A 15,424-nucleotide genomic window follows, 5' to 3' on the forward strand; every position below is an offset into this window, starting at 1 on the left:
CCCCGCCCCCCGTGCCCGGTGCCTTTCCCGAGAGCTCTAATGATTCTCCTTTTGTTTCTCAAACTGCAGCCGAACCTCTTGAAGCCATTCTCACTGATGACGAACCTGAACATGGCACATTGGGAGCTCCGGAAGGGGACCACGACCTCCTCACTTGTGGCCAGTGTCAGATGAACTTCCCGTTGGGGGACATTCTTATTTTTATTGAGCACAAACGGAAACAATGCAATGGCAGTCTCTGCTTAGAGAAGGCTGTGGATAAGCCACCTTCACCCTCACCAAGTGAGCTGAAAAAAGCATCCAATCCTGTGGAGGTTGGCATCCAGGTTACGCCAGAGGATGACGATTGTTTATCAACGTCATCTAGAGGAATTTGCCCTAAACAGGAACATATAGCAGGTAAATTAAAGCAAGGAGAAGTGTTTGCGAGTTCATTTCCGTTTCAGTTGCAACGTAGCATGTTCGCAGTTGTAAACTGCTGTGTCTGTCTCTCTGTTCTGCTCGCCGTGACGGCCGACGTGTTAAATACCCTGCCTTCGGTTAGCGGTGAGCGCACGACCGGTATTTCCTAGTGCCTGCGCAGAGGCAGGATCAACAGGCACGTGCCGTGCCAGCCAGTATTTCTAACAGTATTGTTTGAGGCCGCTCTCGTGATTTGCCTGTATTGTAGTCACCGTCTCCCAGTGTCTCGCCTGCCGTAGCGCTGCAGGAGGAGATTTCAGAGCCTGCCACGCGATAAAGCGAGGAGCTTTCGAGTCTTTGGCAAAGTCAGGGGTGAAAGAGTTAACCGAGCATCAGCCAGCCTTGGTTCCATATTGGCTGTCAGCGTATGGACTGTAATTAAACACAGCCCCATGGCAAAGTGACACCACCGACCTTGACTTTAAGATGCCATTTTCGACTGGCCAGGCCAGAGTAGAGAGGGCAGTTGCTGAAGCGCACAGACATGCTTATTCGAAAAGTTTAAGGGCATGTTGGAAATTTCAAAAGGTTGGTTTGACAGGAAAGGCCGCTCTCTGCAGCCTGCCTCCTCAGCCAAATGATAAATGCTTCGCTGTGCTCTCTCTTGTCTCTGATGTGGTTTTGACAGATGTATCTTGATTTTGTTTGCGGTTTACACAACCACATGTCAGCCGTACAAATGTCCAAGGCAGAGTTCTGTTTTGTGCAACAAACAATATAAAATGTAATTTTAAAAAAAAGGGTAAATAATTCTATTTCTTAGCATAATGTTTTTTTTTTTTTTTTTAAACCGGAAAGCCATTTGCCGTGCAGATAGTTTCACAAATGAGGTTAAAAAATAGAGCATACTACGTGAAAGAAAATCCCAGAGCCCTGGGAGCGTAACAAGGCACGCTCTGCTTTTAAAATCCTGCTAGTAAACAAGAGTACTACCCATTTGCAGCGAGCGTTGCAGATCACTTCAAACCGCGCCAATGCTACTGGTCGAAAAAGGCGAGACCGCAGCGTATCAACACCAACAAATGCCTGAACCAGTTTCAAACCCCCCTTCCCAGCGATGTTTGGGACGCGGCACTGCCGGTACCGCTCTTTGGGTTGTCAGAGGCGCAGTACATCATCACACGATGCGCTGGAGCTTGTCTTGGGCTTGCTTTGGCCACGAAGTTAAACCATAATAGGGCGGTAGGCGCTGGGAGGTTCACCGCGATACTCCTGCAGCCTCCCCGGCCTCCAAACCGGCCGGCAAATCACGCTGGAGAGCTGTAGTTTTGAGGCTGTTGCGGTGGCAGCAAATATGTATCGGTGCGCCCGTGTCTGTCTGCGCGCATGTGTGTATGCAAAGCCATGTGCGTCCACACGCATACGGCGTGTGAATGAATATATACTGTTTCCGCGGAGTAATAGGTATTACTTTGAATATATGTATATATGTATGTTTAAGAGGAAACAGAGGCTCAGCTACTGCTAAGCTGTGTTTTGAATGAGACTTAAAAAACCCAATAATTCCGCATACTGCACTTCCCAGCCACGGACGTTAAAGGTGGTTTTTTTCCCCCCCCCCGGAGTGGTAGAGGGCAGTGCCCATTTCCATGTGCTGCCTGTGATCTGATGGAAAACGAGCAGAAGCGTAGGGCATGATTAATGAAGCGGGAGCCTGGCGGAAGGGATTTGTAGTCTTCCGAGCTCTGGAGCCATACTAAATCACCAAATATGGAGGAGCGGCGGTATGATGTAACGCTGTATTTACGTACGGCGCCGCTCTGTTGAAAAGACAAAACACAGTATCTGTCAAGCAAGAATTAAACCCGCTCTCCTCCCCGTGGTCCCGAATAGGTCCCTCGGCTGGAGGCACGGCCGCGGCGGCGAGTTCTGCACGTGGGGAAACTCCTCAGCTGAGGGTTTTTGCTCTGGTACTTGTTTGGCACGGGAGACTCGGCGAGCCAAACTACGCTTTCGTGTGGCGCGGGGGATGTGAAGTGAGCAGGATTCGGCCTCGCACGGTGTCACGGGGCCGTTAATTCAGAAAAGGCTGTAGTTTTAACTGACTTTAAATGGCTTGGTGAGTGGAGGGCAATGGGTAGGGAGAGGGGCACATCGGCAGGGGCCTGATCCTGCTCGCTCTTACACGCAGGGACTGCCTTTGCTGTGCAGGTGGGCCTGGCTGGGAGCGGGCTCGGGTCCGTGGTGCAAGCCACGAGCGCTGTTGTGAGTAGAGACTGAGCTGCGGTCGTCCGGGCATCTCCGGCCCCAAGTTTTCCGCGCGGTGGTGCCCAGCCGTGCCCGCGGACGAGCGGTCCGAGAGCACAGGTCTTTTCCTGCGCGTCCCTGGCCGGGACGGAGCCGATGGGCGCTGGGGTCCCCTGCTTGTTCCCTGTGGTGGGAAATGCAGCCTGGCTGTGGGAGGCGGGAAAGGAGCACCAGGAGTTACGGGGTCTCCCGCTGTCCCTCCCCTTCGTGTTTTCGTCTCCCCTTTCACGTGGATGAGTTTAGATCCCTCGTATCCCAAAGAAGGGTGGCAATAGCTGGAGTGGCCCCTGTCCAGGAGTTTGTGGGGTCCGGCAGTAAAGTCACCGGTGAGGGTCTTGGAGTGAGCTGTGGAGTTCAGGTTTCTGGAAGGCCCCTGCAGTGAACCTTGGGCTCTTCAAATTCTGATATTTTATATCCGATTTCTGTGCAAGAATGCGAAATGCAAAAAGATATGAGTGTGCAATTAATGAAAAAAAAAAAGGACAGAGGCTGCCTTTAGAAAAATACACAGGAGTTGAGGGAACTGATTCTTTCTGGTGAAAGACCAGAAAATATGTATTTAGTAGCAACGTAAAAATGCCCCAAATTAGTTATTAGGCTGAAAGAGGTGTTACAGGTTAGCTCTGGATACGGAGGTGCTGTAGGTTAGCTCTGGATGCAGCATGTGCTCTGTCTGCAGTTTTGTAGTCAGTAAGTTGGTGTGTTACAGTAAAAGATCATCTTAAGTAACGGTTAAGGATCGGCTCATCTAAAGGCAAGGAAGGAGGCAGCGAGTCATTCAAATGCAGGGAGAAATGATGTCTATTTTAACCGTCGATAGGCTGCTCTTTATCCTCGCCGTTTTCCAGAGACGGGGATGATTGCAAGAGCTTATATGTATGTGGGCAACCTGTGCAGTAGCTGTGAGATCCATATAGGTGCAGGCATGCGTACCTGTTTCTTCCGCGTGGGTGTCTGCCTGCGCGTAGCTTTGACTTGCTATAAAATTTTGAGTGATGCTGATCCAGCGCTATAGCTGAAATGTCATAAATTTAACCGAAAATTAATAGGATATGTTGTGTGGGTCCAATGAGGCAGCTTTCATCAATATGTATGTCAAAGCCTCACCACCAGACACCGGCAGCCCGTGATTTGCAGTGAGTGCTACGGCAGGGCTTTAGTTATCCGCTCCCATATTTTACAATAGGGGGAAATATTAACTGAAGTATCTAGAGATCAGTGAATGTAAAATCGCTGTTCACTTATTGAAAAGGCTGAAGAAATATTTATCGTCCGCCGGTGTCAGGTTTTAGCGGTTTGTTTGTTGAATGTATAAATCCGAGGGAATTAATGAAAGGCTGTTTTTTGGGCGAGGAAGGATCTTAAATGTTACTTGGATTCAGTTGGAGGAACACTTTGGAGTGCTGCTGCGTACTCCCCTTTATAATGCCGAGCGTGTATCTGCGGATGCCGTATTTACTGTACAAAGAGGGGAGGAGGAGGGGAGATCATTTTTACTGCTCCCATCCTTTATTCTCAGGCTGCTTGTGGCATTCAAATAAAATACGTGGGAAAATAACGTAAGAAAAACCTCTGTCTGCAGTAATCGGGGGGAAGGTGGACATAATTTGGTACTAAATTTTGGACCAAGTACATTTGATTATTACAGTTCTCAGGAGGCAATGTCTTTGAGTAGTCATTGCACCACAGAAATTTTCTTGGGCTGTTAATAGTAGTTGCCATTGTAATTCTGTAGGTTGTAAATTGCGATTCCTTATTATTTTGTTTTGTTCCGGAGACAAAAAAATTATTGACGTCTGCATTGAATAGTTAGCATTGCATCTGGACAATAAGATGAAAGCTTAAAAAAAGGGGAGGGGGGAGGAATATGGAAATATTTCGGCGTCGAATTCTGTCTGCCTTCCCCATACAAAGAAACAGAGAGCACAGGCTGGGTAAAACAGTCGCAGGCAGGAAAAATAGTGAGGGTGCTACCCAAAGGCTCCCGCTCCTGAGGTTCGGAGCCCTGCGTACAAGCTGTATTTGTAAATAAGACAGAGAAAGGTTGTGAACTGGCAGCTTGGCTGTTTTGTCAAAGTACAATGTCAGAGAAACTCTTTCTAAGACAAATTGTAAATAGAAGTGTCACGATGATTGCATGATTGAGCTCCAGAAGTGTCTTGCAATTGTTGGCATTGTCAGAAGACTTTTGAAAGCTTAATTAAAGGCGGTGGCCTGTGCGGCTGTGAAATCTACTTCTCGGGGAGGAGGGGGGGGGAATGTAAAAAATGTAGGGGATCAAAAAGTTGCTCTAACGCTACTCGCGCGGGGGTACGGGGAAGAGTCAATCGTTCCTCTGCTTTCCCCGTTGTCTTTTACAAAAAACATTTTTTGAAGAAGCGAACACGTGACACCAATAGCATCCTTTGTACGAGGTAAAGATTGTGTTAGTTTTCCTATTCCCTGCTGTTACAGACAGTTGATGTAAAAATGGCTCTTTACTGGAAACACAAATACGAGTTCACTCGAAGCACAGAAGCAGGGTAGAAAGTTTTCCTCTGCATCGGCGTGATCTTTCCAGGGGAGCATCAGAATGTTGCAGTGCCCTGAATCTTTCTGCTTTTTTGTTTCCTGCAAATCAGATCTTCTGGTTTAGAGGATGAGAAATAATGTTTTGCATTCTTTCTCCTATTGTATGGGACATCTAATTGTGGAGCTCACCATGGGCTGAAGCATCGCTGCGTCCAAAATGCTTGTGGTTGAAGAGGCAGCCCGGCACGCGTTAAACTTCGTATAGATCTGAAAAGGCGCACGTTAGCGTCACGTGCCGAAAGCTTTGAAAATGATGTGCGTAATAAACGTAAGGCTCTGTGCAGCGAGTCCCAACAACGAATGCCGGGTGATGGAAACTGAGGCAGGGAGTAAATTAAACACCTTCAAATGAGCCCGGTGGGAGAAATAAAGTCTTCCCTAAACAGTCCCATAATTTGGTAGTGCCTCTTTTAAAGAGGAGGAGGCCTATTAGCATCACCCCGTTTTGTATATGCAACCCTCAGCCCACGAGCTCTTTCTTACTTCATTCAAATAATGGAGACGATTAAAGAGGCAGGCGAGGCAGTGTCAGGCAACGGGAGTTCAGCCTCCAGTTGTTTGCCTGCGCGCATCCTCCTTAACGGAAATTTTTTGGACAAAATTCCCTTCAAACTTGGGTCTGTTTTTATATCCAATAGTACCAGCTTTGTGCAATAAAAGGCGTTTAGCATCAGGCTGGACACGGCCTGGCACATTGCCACTTGGTTGTGTTGGGGTTGGGTTTTTTTTTGGTTTTTGGTTTTTTGTTTTGTTTTTTTTTTTTTAGCTAATCGCTGAGGAGCTCTCATTACCTTTCTGCTTGTTGTGATTTTGTTTGGGTCGGGGTGCTGCCAGCGATGTCGCGAGTCCGGGGAGGTCGTCTTCTCAGCCTGGCGGGCGTCTGAACGCCGCTTCCGTCCGGGAGGGCTCTGTTCTATGTGTCAGCTTCTGGGATATTGCACAAGTTCATAAAATACGCCGAGATCACGTATTTTTAGTACGTTAAGACCTATATTCATACTAGTAGCATGGCCCTAAAATTAACCATTGGTTGGTTGGGTTTTTTTTTTTTTCCCCCTGGGCTAACGAACACATTTTATCTCGCTTGATACAAACGCGGTAGCTCCAGCCTGCCTCCTGGTAACGTCGGGCGTAGCGGGTTTGGGCCCACGATGGCTGATATCAGTACATGGATTGCTGTGATTTATTACATACTTTTAAAAATAACAGGCACGTTAATGGACCCACAAACCGCCCGAGCGGCTGGGGTGACCTGTTTTCCATTTCATCATGAATTTCCATGAAACTCAGTTTGCTCTTCAGGGCCCCCACCCCGGGTGCGCTTTGCCCTGCCGGGCACGGACCGAACGGCACCTGCGCACTTAAATGCTTGCAGGAGCTGGACCGGCGGCTGCGGGCCCTCGTGGACGGGCAGACCAAGCGCTCCCGTTATTCAAAGCCTCCTGTGTTAACGCCAAACCCATTTTGAAGCCCATAAACATCCTCCCCGTCTTCCTAATCAGGTTTAGTATGCAACGCATCCCGCGCGGGGTTCAGCGAGTTTATTTCCCAACCTTTATTGGCCAGCTGCACTCGCTGTGCATCTTTAAAATATTTCAGCGAGGCTTTTCGCTCTTCTTCTGCGAGGGCTGGTAACTTGGTGGCTGCTCCCCGGCTCATTCTTCATTCGGAGGTGGCATTGCCTCGGGTTGGCAAGGGAAAGGTTTGCGGTGTGGGGTGTGGTGGGGTCAGCCCCGATCCCAGCAGGGAATTTGTGTTCTTCATTTGCCTTTACAATCGGAGCACAGCTACTGTACCTTGGAGCAGCTCTCAGGTGTGAGCTCAGATGGGCACATGTAAATGTGCTGTCAGATGCAACACAGGAATATTAATGTTTCCTCACCACCACGCTGTAATAAAGCTGTACACAGCCAGCTTAATATGCAGCCGGGCTGGGGAATTGTATAAAACTTCGATAGCCTGGTGTGAATGACAGCAGTGGAAAAAAATATTCAATATGCCACAGTTTGCATTCTTGTTTGCCTTTGATCTAAAGCAAAATGAAAACATCCACTTCTTTCCCTCCTCGTTTCGTATAGGTGTTCTTCCTCTGCAAAATTGGCTAGCAAGTAAGGACAGAAAACGAAGTATGGGGCACAGTGCAGAATTTTTTGAAGCGCATTAATGCCAGCCTGCTGGGGCTGTAATTTTTCCAAGTATTAGCAAACATTTACTTTTTTATATTTGGGATCGTTTGCTTTGCTTTTCATTCCTTTTTAGTATGGTCTGGTCGAAACAAAGAAAAGAAAGACACCACAAACAGGGGATGGGGCTGCCTTTGCCCCCCCCCAGCTGCAGGCACGGCCCAGGCTGTACATCCTCTTCACAGAGGTTTCATTTGCATCTTCTTCTGGGTTCAGATCTTCAGCTCCATCCAAAGGTGTCTGTTTTTCAGCGCGGCTACGTTAGAGGATTTTTAATAATGTGCTCATTTAACTGAATCAACAGCTGTCAGGAGCGGTTGTAGTAAATCCACAAAATGCACAAAGAAAAATACATACGTTTCCTGAAACAAAACACTTGAAACAAATTGGCTGCCAAAAAAAGCTGCTGAATTCTGGGTTTGCAGACAGTGCACCAAAGTGTTTCTTCTCTCTGCTCTCCCTGGAGACCTCTCCCCGCTTGCCTGCTGCAATTCTGCTGGAACTTTTTACCTGAACATGTTGCTGCTAAACACACACCCCCCCCCCGCTTTCCCCTATTTGATGGGTATGGAGCTCAGCTCGAGCTTAGGTTTTTGTGTTTCACACTAAACAGCTAAAATGCCAAGACTGGAGCAAGAAGCAAAAACCAAATAACTGCATTGTCGTCAAGGAAATGAGGCTTAATATCCCTGTGAAATAGCTGTCGAGGAGAAGGCAGTGCTTCAACCCTGCCCTTCCAGGTAGGCGTTGTCAGGATGGCATTGAGGTCTGAAGCAGCTTCAGAGGGTGCTGAATTGGCCCCGGAGCGGGTGCTGGCGGAGGGAGACCCGGGGAGCTTTGGTCAGTCAAAACCAAGGACTTTCTGCTTCTATCCTCCCCCTGCTTTGCATAAGTGCTGAACAATTACACCTACGATTTGATCTTAGCTTCAGATAGAAAAACCTCTGCCTAAATAAACAATGGAATTACTGCTGAACAACAAAGGCTTAAAGAAGAGCCCTGCCTTCAGTGGTGTTATTATTGTTGTTGTGGATATTATTATTATTATTATTACTATTACTACAACTATTACCTTTTTTAAATAAACACACATTACAGTTCCTCACTCCTTAGGAAGTAAGGAGTTTAATCCCGCATTCATCGCTCAACTTAATTGATTTAGCAGGCAGCAAAATATAAAATGCAAAAATAAAAATGCCCCCCCCCCCCTCCAAATTCGCAGCAATTAATTTGTCACCCAGCGTTACTTTGCTACAGCATCACAGCTGGTTTTTTTTGGACATTGCATGAATCATCTGGGTTTCGTTGCATTTTAGCTACTGAGTTTATTCTTTCTGGAGTAAGAGAATATATCAGCGAAACTGCTGTGCTTCAGCCAGGGCACCGCAAGTGCGTGGAGCGTTTACTGCGTGAGGGTGGCCAGGGGCTTTTCGCTGCGTTTTCTCTATTATCGATGCTGATTTTCATATTTAGGAAATAGTTGTTGCGCAAAAAGAAAGAGGAGTTGGGGAGCCTTGTTCTCTTTGAGGAAGTAAACCACAGTGGGATGCATTTGGAAAAAGAGAGTATTACCTCCTGGAAGATTATTTAGAGGCTGTATTATTTTGTAATAAACTGTCCTGTGTTAAATTTGTGTTACCTTAGAAAAAAAATCAATGAGGAAAAATTAAATTCTGATAAAGATACTCTTGGATCTTTGAAAACAACTGCTGTCCTTTTAACTAAAACATTTGAGGAGCTTCAAAGAGTATGTATTTCTTCTGATCTCAGAGCTGTGTGACTGGTAGCAGGGAAAAAAAAATCTTATTCTACATACAAGTGGATTGCTTAACAAGTCAGCACAGACACATACTTGTTTGTACAATAGAGATAAAAATTCCTGTATAAAAATAATTCAGTTGCTGACAGCAGGCATTGTGCTGGGGCTGCCTCTTTTGTGTTGGCCGGGGGTCAAGGGACCACGGCTCCCACTTTCTGCCGGGGGGAGGCTGTCACGATCGCTTGCTGGAGCCTGGAAATAAGTTAATTGCTTTATTTTAAGGAATACTCGGAGCCCAGTGGTGCGGTTTTTACGTCCGTGTGCCGTCTCCGGAAGCAGTGAAAGAAAGGGGGGGGGGGAATCTCCTCATGGGGGAGATGACTTGGAGGCAGTTTGGGAGACATGGCCTCGAAGAGCTCGGCGACCCGGCGGTAGTTTCTAAACTTTTGTTTTTAATCTAACTCTGATTTATGCTGTCACATCCCGTATCGGCCCTCGCTGAACTCTCCTCATGTGAAGTCATGTTGAAGTCGGGGGGAATCGGTCAAAACCGGGGGCTCGTGGCTGATACAGATGTTTGCTGGTGCGGCTTTCGCGTGGCGCCGGGTCCTATTCTGTCCAATAAATGTTAAAAATGTGGGGCGTTAGCACGGCCCCGGGCATCCTCTCTTTTGCTCTGCAGGGGCGCAGGTAAGATAAGCCATGAGGCTGGGGAAGGCTGGGGAGGAGGGAAAAGAAATTATTTGAACGTTCATCCATCCTTCAAAGTCGGGGCGCCGGGGAGGCAGGCGGAGCAGCCTTCCTTCCCCAACCTCCTCCTGCCCCCGGGGTGGCTGGCAAAGCCGGGGCTCCCCTCCTCTGCACCCCTCGGGGTGCCGCAGGAGGTGCCGGCAGGATCAGGCCCCGACGGGGCCGGCCGAGAGCGGAGCCAAGTTCGCGAGCGGCCGCCGGCGCTGAGCGGTCCCCCCACAAACTCCTCTCTCTCTCTCTCTCTCGGCGGCGGGCTCCCTCCCCTGCGGCGGAGCCGCCTTTCTCTCTCTCTCTCGGCGGCGGCTTCGCTCCCTGGGAGCGAAGCGACTTTCTCGGTGGCACGCTCCGGTGCAGAGATCTTTTCATCCCTCCTTTTTAAATGCAGCGAGTTCCTAAAATTAATGCTGCTGCACTTTGATGAAAATAATGTTTTTATAATACATTTGCTGTTTACACGGAAGATGTGACTTGAGGGGAAAAAGGCTTTTTTGGAGGGTGGCGGAAATCTTGTTAATCTGCTCTCGGAGAGCGGCACACAATACTGCCTATGAGCAAGTCTGTGCTGCTTTTGATAAATTACCATGTTTAGAGATAGGTTTGGCTCTTAAGGGCTTAGTTTTCTGAACAAAGTCCATAACAATGTTTTCTGCCTCTGTTTGTCTCCAGCCCCTTTGGCTTGACTCGGAGCCCTGTGTTTAGTTGAAGCTCGGTCTGGAAGATATAACAATTTTGCATTAAAAAAATAAGGAAATCACAGGAAGAAAAACCCTTTTGCTTTTTGGATGAATCTTACTGATAATTTGCTAAAGCTCATTTGAATTTTAAGCACTTCTTTAATCTTCAAAGGCTAAATTGCTTTATGAATATGCATGGTGTGGGCAGACTTTAGTTCATTACCTAGTTGTAAATTCTAATGACCATTAGGTCCTTGCAGTAATTGCGAATTGTTTTGCATTTTTGATTGGCCTATTAACATGTGCATTCGGCACACATCAGGCCAGCCTGTCAGGCTGCTGAAGGAGAAAAAAAAGGTGAAAATTGTTTTATAGCACCAAGATTCTTAGATTTTCAATCTTGGAAAATTGATGATGTAAAAAAATTAAAGCGGTGTTTTTTCTTCTCAAGATTGAAAGTTCACCAAGAGATTTGACATATTTAATTTACATGATGACTTTGCACTCCTTCATTAATGCAATTTGCATATGAAGCTGTTGTTAATCACTTTTGATCATGTTTTGTGTATTAGCTGCCTCAGTGGCTCTTCTCCCTCAGATGCTCCAGTAGAAAGCAGCAAAATGATGCATCTTCTTGCCAAGTTTCCTTTAGTGAATTGAGGAATTAGGAGTCTAACCTTGAGTAATTAAATATGTTCTATCAGTTCTCTTTTAATGTTAAGTACACTTGGTTGGAAGTGTAGAAGGAAATTGTTCCCATTTGGGGGAGACATTCCTTTAAAAAAAAATTCTGTACGTATAGATGGAAAAGAATTATTTTCCGTGATCCGGAGCTGCCTGGGCAGAAGGGAGAGGTGACGGCAGGGCAGGACACGGCAGGGCCCGGGCTCTTCTTTGCACGACTGGCCTTGAAGACACGCGCCCCGGGCCTGATCCGGCACCGCACACGTGTGCAAAGCTGCTCTTGGCGTTTCGGTGGCGGTTTTGCGTTTGGGGGACGGTGGCGCCGGGGAGGGAGCGCCCCCGTTCAGAGGAGCAGGTCGTGCCGTTGGTGCTGCTCCTCTTCCAGTCAAGTCTTCCAGTTGCCTCATCGCAAGGAAGGGTCTTTTTCTCCTTGCCTTCCCCAGGCAAGGCGTTAATCATCCAACCCTCGTTGCGAGCTGGGAGGGGAAACTGGGAACAGCCTGGCTGGAAGCCTGCCCAGCTTTTGTAACCTGCCCGGGTGTCCGCGCGCGGCCACCGCCGGAGGCCGTCCGCTGGCCCTCCCGCCTGGCTGGGGCTTTGCCCTTGGGTCCCCGTCCGGCTGGCCCCTGAGCCGGCGGCACCGCGGCTCTCGGCTGTGGGATCGGGCCTTCGCCTTCGCTTCACCCGTTCAGTTGTTCGTCTTTGGTAATTGATGCTCAACTTTGGTTTGAGAGTTTATCACTGGGTAAGAAGATGAATTGGAAGGGTGAAACGGATACCCTGATTAAAGGCACTGCTTAATGAAAGAAAATAAATGGAGAGGGAAAATGACCATTCTGGAAGGAACAGAAGTATAATTTTAACCTCGGAGGAGACCTAGTGCTGCCCTTCCATGACTTCCACCCATACCACACTGAAAGCATGGTTCAGTTCAAAGTTGTTAATATTCAGCTGGGAAACAGTATCCAGAACACAAATAAATTATTAAGTGCATGAACTTTTTCGGCAGTAAGATGAACTGATGGGGTCCATCTGCGAGATCCAGGGGCTTTTTATTTGTGTGTGTCGAACGATTCTGCCCTCTCCGACTTCATAGCCTTTGGTCCCTGGCCAAGTGCATGCATAATTGATTCCACACGCGCTATCATTTTCTTGATGTAATTGCTTTAGCAAGATATGATGAAATCTAATGGATAATTTACTATATGAAAATGACAAAAAAGTAAATGTTCGTGTTTTGCGCCGGGCGCGGGGAGGAGAGCGCCCAGGTTACCTACACGGTGAAGGAAAACCCGCTTGTACCATCTCCCACGGGCAAAGATGGGGGTGAATCGCTGGAGGAGGTCAGAGCAAACTCTCTGTAATTAATGGGAGTTTTACAACACAGGTGAAAGCGAAACACTCACGTTGTTTGGAAACGTTGTTTATTTTTTCTTGAGCAATGCCGTATTTGCTTTTCTAATTGCCAAAATGCAGACTCAGAAAAAAAAGTTCTCTGCACAAGGCAAGGAGCAGTATTTTTAGAAATAAATGTGTCCTGGACTTGCTGACCTGTGCTACAGACAGTACTCACACTGATGCCTTGCCTGGCAAAAAGGCCTTCTATTCTAGCTGCTTAAATAATGCACCGGATTAAATTCAATGCATCGGTTTGGCTGGATGTATTTTTAGATAGTTCAGAAGTGTATAAATATCAAATCCACATATAATTCCATATGCATCCAAAGGAAAATGTTCCACTTCAAAATTTGACATTACATTCATCTTTAAGAAATGATTTGTTAATCTCATTTCCTTTTCCCCCTGCTTCCCAGTCCTGGAATATTGTGTATTCCTTTCTGTAATTTTTTTCAATAGCCGTTTGAGGTAACGTATAGACACAAAAACATTTTCTCATTTGCTTCCTCCTCCCCTCCTTCTCCCCCCCCCCCACCCCGGGCTGTTTTCAATGTACTAAAAGAGGAAAAAAAATCCAAGGCAAACCCACATAACTGTAGCAAACTGTTTCTGAGCAAGTCATAATAATGAACAACACATGATCTGAAATGTGATCAGCAAACATATACTTATGCCAAGGAATTTTTGCCATTCACATACCGAGGTTCTGTAAATCAGCAAACCGCGGCGGAGGAGCCCCCGGCACGGCGAGGGGAGGAGCAGGAGCAGGAGCAGGAGCAGGAGCAGGAGCAGGAGCAGGAGCAGGAGCAGGAGCAGGATGGGCCGCCCCAGCAGAGCCCTCTTGTTCACGGAGCAGGGAATGGGAACAAGTTTCCTCTCTTCCACCTTCCTCCTCTCTCTCCCTCTGTCTGTGCACCAAAACGTAAAAGGCAGACCTTTAAAGAGTGAAAGTGCAGTCTGAGGTATCTTCAAATGCAAAAGCAGGCAAATAAGTAGCAAAGGAATGAAATTTCATTGCAACATGTTTTATGGGATTTTTTTCCCCCCCCCTTCTCCCCCCTCCCAGTCTTACACAGAACCAAAATGTAAATTACTTTCTGGTCCTAATTGGATTTAATTATTTCTTTAGGAGAGGATGGGTGGGAGGGGGTGGGAATGGCACACAGCTGTCCTAACAAAACAAAGGAGCCAGAAAAACCTCACTTTCCCCCATGTTGGCTGATAAACGGTGCAGAGGATCTTAGTGCTGGCAAGCAAATGGAGCGCTGTGTAGACCTGGGGAAGGGGTAAGAGCTGTCTGCAGCCGGGAGCATCGGAAGAAGGCCACGCTAGCTGTTATGAAGTGCACCTTAAATGGCGATTTGTGGTTTCCTATTAATTCCTGTAACTGCCCTGTTTTTTAGAGCACCCAGCCTGGCCCATCCCTTGACCTAAATCGCCTTGCCCGGATGGCATGGCCCGGTGGCAAGACCCAACCTCAATACTGGGCTGCGAATTCCACCGTCGCCGCTCGCCTGGGAAGCGCCGGCCTCCCCGGAGTGCTGGTGGGAGGGACAGGGAGTGGAGTTGGGTCCCCGGCACTTGGCGGGGTGTCCCCTGTGCGATCGGGGACTCCCAGCCGGCAAGGGAGCTGGCTGTGCCCCCCGACTGGGCTCTGGGGCACTTGAGCGATGGCAGCGAGGTCCGGGCGAGCTGATGCTACTTTGTAGGTTGATGGCACGTTGCACCCGCGGATCTCAAAGCGCTTCACAAGCTTTAATGAATGTGACCACTAACGTGATTTATAGTGCGATTCATTATTGGCATTGGAGGGACTGTATTCTTATTTTGTCATTTGCTCTTAAAATTAATACACTCCATGCTGGCTATAAAAGTGTATTTGCATTTAATTGCAAGTCAGAATGAATTAGTGGGTATGATTTAAACCCGAACTCACTCCTTAAAAAGAAGTCTTCAGGGGGGAAGGAAAAATCAAGCTCCGTGCTGGATTTCTTTGGTGGACGTAGGGATGGAGAGAGGAGTCGGGGAGGGGAAGGAGCAGGCAGGGGCTCGGCTCCTTGGTGGTTGGTTTGTTTTTTTTTTTTAATGCTTGAGGTTGCTTTCAGTGAGAAATGCCTTTGCCAGGAGGGGCTTAGGCAAAGTGGTCAAGCACATCTGCTCCTGGGAAGGTAGGGAAGAAAAGAGGTTACTAGTAATAGGGCAGCAGCACAAAGGGAAAATTGTACACTGGAAGCATTAGTCTCCTCCGCGGTGGTGTGGCCAGACTGGTTTAGCAGACAGGATGATAGATTGCTTTGTCAAGGGTCCCAGGGTGTGCCCTGAACTTGAAGCACTTTGTTTATCTTGAATAGAAAGGGAAAAGCACAGACATAATCGATGTCTAGTTTTTTAGGAGGGAGGAAGAGGTAGAGGAGGGAGCGGTGGGGGGGGGCCCTGGCTGTGGCTCTCCATTAACAGATGAACTTGGCTGGAATCCAGAGTTTGATGAGAGAGTGTCACAGCCCCGGAGCCGGCCAGCCTTTTCAATAATTTTCTTTTTTTTTTTTTTTTTTTAAATACCTGCTGACTGTACATCAAATGCTCCCAGGTCTTTTGGCTAAAGGCAAGAAGAGAGAGAAGGGCTAAGGAAAAAAAAAAAAGACACAGTTCCATTTTTTTTTTTTTTCCCTTTGAACAATTTATCACAAGCTTCTTGA

The 15,424-nt window shown here is 47.6% G+C and overlaps 1 protein-coding gene across 1 annotated transcript in view; it reads left to right on the plus strand.

Annotated features, from left to right (window-relative positions):
* Nucleotides 1-15,424, plus strand: part of BCL11A (B-cell CLL/lymphoma 11A (zinc finger protein)) — a 73,888-nt gene that overhangs the window by 6,123 nt on the left and 52,341 nt on the right. The window contains exon 2 of the mRNA XM_009319636.1: nt 70-399. Coding sequence (XP_009317911.1) covers nt 70-399 — 330 coding nt within the window. The remainder of the gene's footprint in view (nt 1-69; nt 400-15,424) is intronic.

This window comes from Pygoscelis adeliae, unplaced genomic scaffold (genome assembly GCF_000699105.1).
Source record: "Pygoscelis adeliae isolate BGI_AS28 unplaced genomic scaffold, ASM69910v1 Scaffold122, whole genome shotgun sequence".
NCBI classification, from domain to species: domain Eukaryota; kingdom Metazoa; phylum Chordata; class Aves; order Sphenisciformes; family Spheniscidae; genus Pygoscelis; species Pygoscelis adeliae.